The following is a 10910-nucleotide window of genomic DNA, read 5'->3' on the forward strand; positions in this document are numbered from 1 at the left end:
TATCTCAAACAAAAACAGTCTTTCCTAGTCATTGACACATTTGAACAGAAATCAAAATGGACATTATTTTTCTTGTTGGTGTAGAAAAAAAATGCCTAGTAGGGAAATTGACTCTTTTTCTTTCTGGGAAGAACAAAGAAGGGTCAAAAAAGGAAACAAGCATCCGAGCCCAATTCAGAAAGAATCAGAGTTGTGGATAACACCCGTTCACATCAAAAGAGGGACATTGTGTTGTGTTTCTTCATGCTGATAATTACCTGTTCTTTCCTCGTTTCTTACGGAGGTGATATTTAGTCACTCAAGGGAAACTAGCCAGTTAGTACAAATTTAAACCTATTTAATTTGGGTTATTTGCATTTTGAACACAGTCCCCCTTTTTATATATTACCTCAAACGATCCCAGAGATATTTGAATTAGTAGACTTGTTTTTAGGGTTGAGCTTTGATTAGTTTTTATTGAGTTTAATTATGATGTTCCAAGTGATTTAAGCCTCCGCTGAACCACAAAGCTCATATCCTTTGTCAGTTATCATCCCGCTAAAGTATTGCTCGGCCTCCTATGGTTGATATACGAGACAGGAAACAATTTCCTTGCTCTTTATTTGGAAGTGGGGGGAGGTGCATAATTGCTAATTCTGCTTTCGTTGTGCACTTATTTAATGCATAAGTAAAAATTCAGCATATTTATTTCCTCCATAAAAATTCAGATAGGCTCGATGTATTGAGAAAGTCAGCTTGTTCCAAAAAAATAAAAGTAAATTGGATTATTCTCAGCAAAGTTCACTTCCAACAGAATGCGCTTGTACTTGGATAGAACCATCTCAATTCTATAAATCGCTACTGAGAAAGGACCCCGCTGAATTCAATCACAGCTCAGCGAACAAGTTTGCATCCAAAGTGACCTGCAGACCCCAAGTTGCCATCTCGGTCCGAGACCCAGAAGGCTGAAATCCCCTGGAATCAGGTGCGTTTGCACAGTTAGAATTCCCCTTGATAGAATTCTCTCTCTCTCCTTCCTCTCTCTCTCTCTCTCTCTCTCTCTCTCTCCCCCCTCTCTCTCCCTCTCTCTCTCCCTCTCTCCCTCTCCCTCTCCCTCTCCTTTCCTGCTAGAGAACAGGAATCTGCCAAGCTTCTAGTTCTCAAGACCGAAAATTAAATATCACTAGGTCGGAAAATAACTTCAAAACATAACCCGAAAGCTGAAGAACATGGCCAATACTCTAGTTAGGCACGTTGGTTAGAGTTCATCGAATATTAGTTCAAGCCGGATGGAGATGACAGACCGATCCCTCTGCAGTAAGTTAAGAAACAAACATTGCCCTAAGCGCTCGCTCAGGATCCTGAACAGCACACTACCAATCTCTCCCCCCTCCCTCTTCCAAAAGGAAAAAAAAAGGAGGAGAAGGAGAAAGAGAAGAGAAAAGATAACGGGGTTGAATTGCTTCTTGAACGAAAAGTTTTGGTTCCTCCCTGCGGGGTTTTGGTAGTAGCCCTGGCCTGCGTTGGTCAGAATTGCCTTTACTGATGTAATTCCGTTCTGAGGCGCCTTCCGAAAAGGAGCGTAAAGCCGACGGCCAAGAAGGCAGCTCACAGACTTCAGGGTTGAGTCTCCTTGTGAAAGCAGCCCTGGCTCCTGGCTTGCCTTGAGATGCCGTCCCCGCCGTCCTTCAAGCGGGCTCTCCGGCCCCACCCATGGGCTGGGAAGGCCCGCCGCGCCTTCGGTTTTGATTGGAGAGTTTCGGGAGGAAGGCCCGACAGGACTGAACCCTCACTGAAAAAACTCCGCATCTCAGCTGCTTTTAGCTTTGGCGGCCTTTCAGGTGGGCAAGTTGCAACGTCCCTTTCCGCAGGCCGTTCTCTCTTCTGCGTGGGTCGGTCTCGCGTCCCTCTCTCGTTTTCGAAAGCGGCCGCAGGGCCAGCCACAAAGCCAATCCAGTCACGGGTCACCCGAGGACCGCCCATGGATCTGGCAGAGGCCCGGGAGTGGGGGGCGCCCTTCTTAAATCTTGACCAACACGACTTCGTTTTTTCCCCTCTTTTGGTCGCGAGAACTGGCTATTTCCCGCCGGGGACGGACGCCCAGCTTGCCCATTGCGCCCCCCCCGCCTCGCTCCGAGAGTCCCCCTGGCAGATCGCTGCCCAGAAGCCCCCTGCCTTTGGCTGGAGAGGCTCATTCGTCCTTCGCAACTCCAATGAGCTGGATATCCGGCCGTTGAGACGGATTAAAAGAAGAATCCGGATGGAAAGAAGCCTCTTGGCGCCGCCAACCGATGCCACCTCGACGGCACTTGTGTTCTTTCTATCCAGCTGACAGCTGACCCTCTTCCCAAGCAGGCAGCGCGCGCCGAAGTGGAAACCCAGCTTCTTTGGCTCTGAGAAGGGACTTGCTGGCTTAGAATCTGTTGTAGTGTACCAATCCGAATCAGCTGGCATCTCAGGGGTCTCCAACCTTGGCCACTTTAAGCCTGGAGGCCTTCAACTCCCAGAATTCCCCAGCTGGGGAATTCTGGGAGTTGAAGGCCTCCAGGCTTAAAGTGGCCAAGGTTGGAGACCCCTGAGCTGGATCAATGGGGAATCTTGTTCTGCCGAGTTGGATTAAAATATGGGGAGGGGTGTGTGTGTGTGTAACCCTCTAGCACCCTTTAGCCGTTGAAGGGACTGGCAGGAAAACGGCCTAAAACTCCAAAGGGCTATTCGTGAAAGAAGAAATAGCCTAAACGGCACCAACCTTGACAGGTGGTTCCTGGTCACAAATTAAGAATAAGCTCCGCGAGTTTCTTCTCCCTCTTTCTAACCCTCTGAACGAGAGATCTTGATAGCTGTGCTCCTGCTTAGGGAGTCGGAAATCTCTTGCTTTGCCCAGAAACAAAGAAGGCCCAAACCAACAGGCAAATTTTTATGGATATATATATCCAGATGAGAACTGCGCCTAGTTAGGTGAGTTTGGCTCCACAAAATGCAGTAAGGTTGAAATTCCGAGCAGATACCCGGGGGGGAGGTTCCGAAAAGGCCTTTATAATTTACTTTTACATTGATCAATGAAGAAAACTCGGGGCTCTCTCGCTGGCAGGAAGGAGGCCTTAGAGCGAAACTTAGGCCCAGGCAGATGCCTTGCAACCCTCCCCGGGATCTCCAGCTGTAGCGGATGCAATCTGATGGTATCCATCTCTTCCGCTGCCTTTTTTCCTTCCTTCGGAGGCGGGCGGGAGGCCAGTCCCTATCTCCAGGCGCAGCAGCCTGACGAATGGCTCTTTTAATCAGGCCCTCGTTAATCTTCCTCCCCCCAGGAGATCTGTATTTTCCGGGCCGATAAGGTTGAAAACGTTTCAGACAAAGAGAGCTGCATCCAAGTTCCCTCCCGCCGCCCTGGCACTTTCTCCGGCTCTGCCCAACACTCCCCCTTCCCGGATGGCCATCGGGGGGAGCCTTCCTGATGGGGAGCGGACCTTGGGAGTCGCGATGCAAAACGAGCAGTTAGGGAGCCAGGGTTGATCTCCTCGAAAAACCCCACCTCTGGAAAGCTAAACCCGCAGAGCAGCTACTACTCCGCACACCTAAGGCCTGTACACACCCCTTTCTGGGCTGCAATCCAGTTTTCCACTCGTTTCTCCCGGCTCTTCTATCTCTCAAAGGCGATTCCCATTGAAGAAGAGAATAAGCGAGTGGGAAGGGACCCCTAGAGGTCTTCGTCCCAACCCCCTGCTTAGGAGGGAAACCTTATACCTGGGTTCCGCTACGCATAAGCACCTCCCGCACCCCCGACTTCCTACCCACCAACCTTCCCCTCGCCACCAGTGCAACTTCTGTTCCTAAAAATCCCCCGCCCCGCCCCGCCCCGCCCCGCACCCCCCCCGACTTTCCGGTTGCAATGAAAGCCCCTTTGCATCGCCGCCACTCAATCTCCTTCGAATCTATATTGTATGGGGAAAATCGCCCGCCGCGTCCACAGTTTCGCTCACGTTGACCAGTAGGTGGCGCAAGAGTCTCTATCCCAGCACTCGATTCCGACCCAGCAGGGAAAAGCAAATGGGATTCTCCTCCGATCCGTCCCTCCCCACCCCCCCACTTCTCTTCCAAAAGAAGAGTCTAGCTAGCGGCTGCCTTGTTAAACTTCTCCGTGGGAGGAGGGAGGAGGAGCACCTCTTGGCAGCTTCATTCCGCCTCTGCCACATTGTCTCAAGATAAAAGAAGATAGCCTACTTTCCTTGCCAACCAACCTAGTTCCTTCAGGCCTCCCGGAATTTTTTAAAAATTATTATTATTATGAAAGATTAAAAGCTGCATGAGTGATTACAGATTCAAGACAATGCATAAAGGAGGACGCGGGTATCTAGTTGCGTGTATGTGGGTAAGAGGGAGTTGGGTGAGAAAAGTGTGAAATTCTTTGTTTTTCCCTTTTTGGCCCCCTTTTCACTTACCGCATATCTTGAGCCCGATTTTCTTCGTGCAGCCATGAGCTACACCACACCAGGTGTCATAGGCTAAAGGGAATAGAAACAAACAAAAAAATTACTTCCTGCAGAAGCGAACGGATACCTCACGTGCCGTATTGCAATTCCCATCTGGCAGATTAGCAAATCTACACGCGAGATTTCACAAAACCAGAACATAAGCAGAATGTTTAGAAAAAGGCGATCTAACAAGGTGTGGGACAAAATCTCATGGTTCAAGCTGGAACTTTGCTGTTTTTTTGGGGGGGTCGGGCGTGGGAAGAAGTGCCGATATAGCGGGCACCAGTGGCGTACAAATCTAATTTATCTCTATCTCTGCTTCCCCTATTCCCCTCACCCCCCACCGCGAATTAAGACGATTTTAACCATCCATATAAATAGAGCATTAATAGCTTTTTATACTGTGTCCTGGGATTGAGGCTATGGAAGGCATCGGAGCTTGGTGTGACTTGTGTGGGAGAGCAGCTGTTTTTGTTTTGTTCTAGTTTTACTTTTTTTTTTTTTTTTTTTGCTAACAACGCTTTAAGCTCCGCAATACTGGAAGCCACAGCGGAGGAGGCGGTGATGGGAGACTTGATTGACGGGCACGCGTGTGGACAAGCGGTGGCTTCAAGGCTCAGTGGCCAAAGAGGTCCTATCAGGAAGAAACCGGCAGCTGGGAGAGATCCGATCTCCTAATAATTTACTGGCAGGCTTCCATGAAAGTGGCAGCTTAAAATAAACTAGCATGAAATGGGGTCATGGAAGAGTTCAAGAATTAATTGGGTGAACAATAGTCTTTGACTAGATGATCAGACTTGCATGACTAGGTTGCAGGCGACTGACGAGTCAGGGTGGCACATTAAAAGGCCTCTCACGTCCGCTTGCTCCCCCCTTTTCGAGACACCCCCTTTCATCCGGCCTGCTCTCTTCGCCCCCTCCCACCGACCTTCTTCCTCTGCCCCACTCCAAAGGGGCGGCTGAAGCGCGCATTGCGCTGTCCATCCCAGGAGGTGCTGAAAGCAAGGGAGGAGCTGATGGCCTTCAGGCAACCCACTTCCTTGTTTTTTTGTTTTTTTGTTTTGTTTTAAATGGGAATCACGACTTTGCCAAGAAGGTGGGCCGTACACAACAGCAAGTGTAGCTTATCCAGCAGAGAAAAAAAATAAGACTTATTCTGCTAGGAATGGATGCCTCCTCCTGCTTTCAATTTCCCAGTACCTCACAGAGTACGGGGATAAGAAGTGAAGGAAAAATGACAAGAGAATGACAAGCAAATGACCCAAAAGTGGATTAAAAGAAGGAATATGCAAAGGACATTCAACTGATTCAAAGGGAAAAAAAGATTACTGATGCCTTGGAAACTCCATTGGACCAAAAGGCTGTCCAATAAATAAAAGTATAAAAAGGCTACAGTCTCCACTAAAATGAGGTTAGTGAGATGTTAGTTTTACTAAATCAATTTGGCTTTCAGGTGAGTATTTGTGATGTTGTCATATGGACCACACACCAGGATCCTAATAGGAAGCTAATGATGAGTTTAAAATGTAGAGTACACCACTTAAGATTTGAAGAAAGATCCAGATAGGTCTTACATGACATTGGGAAGTTTTCCCCAAATAAATTTAAGGCAAGATCCATTTAAATTAATATTGCAAAAGCGTTGTGGAAATATTCTCAATACTTTTGACCTTTGTAACTCAATCGTAACCTACCCTAGTCCTGAAGGACTTCACACACTTTGAGAATGGTTATTAAATGACACTATTGGCTCATATTTCCATGTAAGTCTGATGGGTTCCACAATTTCAAAACAGCACGTAAGAAAATAGGAACAGCCCAAGGACCAAAAGACAGCGTCTTCTTATTGCTTCTTGGGAACTGAACAGAAAGGGGAGGAGCTCTGAAAGGAAGGTCCTGGACTTTGGCTCCACCCACCCTCTGCCTTCAGTCCCCGCTTTTGCTTTCAACGGGCCCGAGAAGCTTTTCTTGTTCTTTGGATCACCTATAGGGGCAGCAACGGATGGGCAAAGACAAAGAGCCGCCTGTTGCAGCCTTCTCCAACCTGGTGCCCGCCAAATGCACCGGACTTGACTCCAACATCAGGATTCCCAGGCTGGGAACTGAACTTCACCAAGGAGGCATCCTCTTTGGGCAGACTGATCTAGACAACTATATATAATAGGGGACGTGCCTACCGTCCCTGCCCTATTGTTTCTTTTTATTTTTTGTATATGTATCCATCTCATGTATTCATAACTATGTTTATACCTATACCTGTAATCTTATAATTGCTTGACAAAATAAATAAAAATAAATAAATCAATAAACTGGACGGCTTGCAGAAAAAGAGTGTGGCTGGAAGAGGGAGGCCTTCTGAAAACTGGAGAGAGGGTAGAAAAATAGACAGGAAAAAGGAAAGGCGAAGGAAACAAGCCAGGCCGGTGAGAAAGGAAAACGGGGAGAAAAAAACACCATCCCCAAATCGTACAGTTAGCAGAGATGACACTGAGCGGGCGATAGACAAACGAGGGTTGCTGACGAAGAGAGCTGGGAAGTGGGGAAAGGGCTGCCTAGGACCAAAGGCAAAGGGGGGAGGGGGGCTGCCTCAAGTAAAAGAGGAGACTGGAATGGCCAAGAAGGACGCCGGGAGGGCGAGAAACGGGGGGGGGAGCGAGCCAAAGGGAAGCGCGGGCAAAAGAATGGCAGGCGATGAAAACAGCTCTGACAGGACTGGAAAACAGCCTCGCTCCCCGCCCGAGGCAGCCCGAGAGGCGAGGCGGGAGCTCGTCAAAGAGAGGAAGAGGAGGGCAATAAAACAGCCTACCTCCCCCCACCCCACCCCACCCGATCCCACCCACGCGCGCGGCGCCTTCCCCACCGGGACCTCGGAGGCAGCAGAGGGAGCGCCCGCGAGCCGTCGGGAAACAATAGACTTGCGGGAGCAATAGGCTTGCGGGAGCGCGGGCAGGAATTGCGCGCCCGGCATAATTGCCAGCCGGGGGCGCCTGGCGGGAGGCGCATTCCTTTGAATGGAGAGACGGTGGCGGGAAGGCGGCGGGCAGACTTGCCGAGGGGAGCACGCGAATATACACAGACACACACACACACCACTCTTCCTTTTGTCAAGTCCAGGAAGAAAGCCAAGCAAAGCACTGTATGAACAAGCATTCCTAACCCGGTGTGTCGTTTGGCCACTTTGGGAGTTAGGCACCTTTACAGCCGGGAAGGGTGTGGTGGGGGGGGGTGAGAAAAGACAGAAAAACCTTGTCCAGATTTTGTAAAGGGACGGTTTTGGTTTGGTTGCCCACCCTCCTCCTCCCTCCCCGCCCCATTCTTCCCTTGCAAATTGCCGCTGCTATTCACAGCGACGTCTGGGCGTTCATGCTTCATAACCCCGAGAAGCCCTTCTAGGGCAAACGCCATTCCCTGCTTGGCGGGGTTCGCCAGGCTTCGTTTCTTTCCCATTCGAGCACCCTCCCCCTCGCTTTGTCTCCGGCGATCAAGTCAAGCAGCCTGATTCCAGCTCGGTTTCTTCTATGGGAACTGGGTGGCTGTCTGAACGCGCTATAGTCAAGAATTGAGTAGCCCTTTCTTTCTTTCTTTCTTTCTTTCTTTCCTTCCTTCCTTCCTTCCTTCCCTTTTCCTTCCTTCCTTCCTTCCTTCCTTCCTTCCTTCCTTCCTTCCTTCCTTCCTTCCCTCCCTCCCTTCCCTTCCCTTTTCCTTCCCGCCACCTGCAGCATCACTCGCTTGTCACTGGCATCTGCCAGTCTCCCCTCCAATTCGGGGCAGTGAGCAATTCTGCCCTGCCCTGCCTTTCCGGGCGCCCTCATGAAGGGCTGCCGAAGCGGAAAAAACGGGGAAGGACGCTTTGAGACCCGAGGCGTCCACAAAGGGCCATGGACGTTTGCAGAACCGCCCCCCCGCCCTTTCCTCTAGCACCAAGTCAATGGCGGGGGGTGTGTGGGTGGGTGGGTGGGAGGTGGCAGCGAGACCAGATATTCCACACCTTCCCTTCGCCTTTCGTTAGGAACAGCATCAGGTTTCTTTGTTTTCAGGCAGGAAGAAAACTACGCACTACCCGTCCCCCAACATCCCACCCCAAGCTCGTTTTCGGCATCCTCTCGGTTTAGCGCAGGGGGAATTCAAGAAGGCTTCCATGTTGGTCTTTTTTGGGGGGGTGGGGGGGAGATTTTTTGCGTCTCGGCTGTTTTTCTCGAAGCTCCGGCTTTAAAGGAGGGCGCATGCACGGCCGAGGTTTGCAAAACGAAAACCCGAGACCTACTTGTGGGTCGTAAATTAGTTGGATTGGGATCCTGAGCGGTGTTGGAGGAGGAGGGATCCGAGGTGGCCATGAGGTCCAGAGGCACAGCCCTTGGGTCCCAGGAGTCTTCTTTGGATCTTTCTCCGTCTCCCCCAAAAAGGACGGGCTGCAACGGAAGAGAAAAGCGGGTTTAGAAACCTGTTCCGCGGAAGAGCCTGGATCGTTGCCTCCCTCTCCCTCTTTCTTCGCGGGAGCTGGGGCGGGGGGGCCATCCAGAAAACGAGTCTGCAGCCAACAGTAAGCTATTAAACTCCTCGGGAAGTGGCTGTTGTCGGAGGAGGGGTGGGGACGGTGCGCCTGTGCATGTGTGAAGAGAGAAGCCTGCACAAAAGGAAGGTGTGAATACACACCCGAACAAGAAGAGGAATCCCGATTCCCTACGAAAGACTCCGCGCCCTCCCTCTCCCCCAGCCCCCGAAGCCCCGCAACGGCCGCGCCGATCTTGCTCTCAGACAAAAGCGATTTGGAGGGAGAAATGGCTGGAGGTGACGACACCTAAGTCGGGTTTTAGAAGAGACAGCGCTGGCTGCTTAAGCGCGGCGAGAGGGGAGCTTGTCTGGACGGGGCTCAGGAGCTGAAAAAGCCATTCCTTTTTGGCTCCTGGCAGGGATGGGAAATAAACTGGCGTGTCGCCGGCGGTGGAGAGAAGGATGGATTCAGCTGACCGGAACGTCTAGGGCAGCTCTATTAAAGGCCGATGAGGAGGCTAATTATGATTCACGCCAAATGGGAAACCAACTTCCAGTAAGCATGCTCAGAACACACACACACACAGAGAGAGAGAGAGAGAGAGAGAGAGAGAGAGGGAGAGGGAGGAAGGGAGAATATTTTGATAGACCTATACTCTTAGGTAAGCGACTTTTGCGGCATAGATACCTCCTTCCTTCCAATTTTATTTCGATTTCAGATGAAAAAAATATAGAAGGCACATTGTCGTTTGTTTAGTTGTGGGGGGAAAACCCCCCAATGCGGATAAAATAAACCGGTAAGCCTAACATATTCGGCCGGCACAGCAATTTGCAGTCGCGAAATAGCCCCAGTGCCTTGGGAAGGCAAACAAAGGTGCGCCACAGAGCCGGGAATATAACTAACTACCCGCCCTTCGGGATCAATGCCCTCAAAATGATCAAAATTCGGGCTTTTGTGATTTCATAAATATAATCCAGCGTTGGGTTGGAGGGGAGCCGCTCGGCCTTTCCATGGCTCTGCCAGGGTTTTTTTTTTTACTCCGTCTCTCCGGGTTCCAAGGTTCCTGGATGGGGACAAACGGATCAACCCATTTCTCTCCTTTTCTTCCTAAGGACGCCGCCACCGCTGGGGCGTCTCGGAGTTGTTTCGCCGCGTTAATTAAACACAAAAAACACACACACAGAGAAAGAAAATCAAGCTGGCACCAAATGTACGAAGGGTTTTTTCCCCCCCGCCCGATGGAAATAACCTCTGTCAAGGTTGCCTTTCTAAACACAAAAGTTTTTGTTCAAGCATTCATTCTTGCAAAAATATAAAGGCAGGTTGGCTGGAATTTTGGGTCTAAATTCGCCTCCCGAACCGAATTCCCGTGCACCAGCCACCCCGCCCCACGACCTCAATTCTTGAACTCCGGGAGCCGAGAATGGATGGGTTTCCCCGAGCCGAGCTTGGGAGGTGAAGTAACAGGTTATGATCAACGCCATCCGCTCCCAAATATTTCCCCGAATAGCCTTCATTCGAATTTAATTCAGGAGGAAGGCGCAGAAACGGCGTTGTGGAGAGAGAACGAGCTCAAATTCCAGCCGAACGAGAAAACCGAGGTGGGTGAAGGTGGCCATAAAAAGCAATACGAAAAACAAATCGCAAAATACTTACCAATGAGAGGCAGAGGACGCGAGAACAAACTCCGAGAGTCCAAAACGCATCGGATCGAAAAAAGCCGAGATATTAGAAGGAGGCTTGGTCCTTTATAAGCTTCCCCCACAAACGACGGCGGAATATCAGTGGCGCTCTGGAATTTAATTCGAAGTGACCTCCCCTCCCGGGCTGCCAAGTGCTTTGCTTTTTAAAAGCGAGAAGCTTCGACTGAGATTTGTTGCAACGCTGACATAAGTCACCACGCTCCTTCCATCCCAGCGTGGGGGGCGGGGGGGGGGCAGGAAGGCGTGAGGGTGTTAACGGGGGTG

General features: G+C 50.4%; 1 protein-coding gene across 2 annotated transcripts in view; it reads right to left on the reverse strand.

Annotated features, from left to right (window-relative positions):
- GAD1 (glutamate decarboxylase 1) overlaps positions 1–10705 on the reverse strand; it is a 57338-nt gene extending 46633 nt beyond the window's left edge. Inside the window, exons 1-3 of one of the 2 annotated variants that reach the window (XM_026677748.2) lie at positions 10600–10705; positions 8716–8860; positions 4419–4481 (exon numbers count right to left, since the gene is read on the reverse strand). In XM_026677748.2, coding sequence (XP_026533533.1) covers positions 4419–4481; positions 8716–8785 — 133 coding nt within the window. In that variant the 5' untranslated portion in view covers positions 8786–8860; positions 10600–10705. Of the gene's footprint in view, positions 1–4418; positions 4482–8715; positions 8861–9249; positions 9410–10599 lie in introns of those variants that run through there. The other variant, XM_087949737.1, reaches the window with a different exon arrangement.
- Positions 10706–10910: the final 205 nt, after the last annotated feature.

This window comes from Notechis scutatus, chromosome 1 (genome assembly GCF_049901735.1).
Source record: "Notechis scutatus isolate UNSWTSFEM ecotype Mainland chromosome 1, rNotScu1.2, whole genome shotgun sequence".
In the NCBI taxonomy this organism is placed as follows: Eukaryota; Metazoa; Chordata; class Lepidosauria; order Squamata; family Elapidae; genus Notechis; species Notechis scutatus.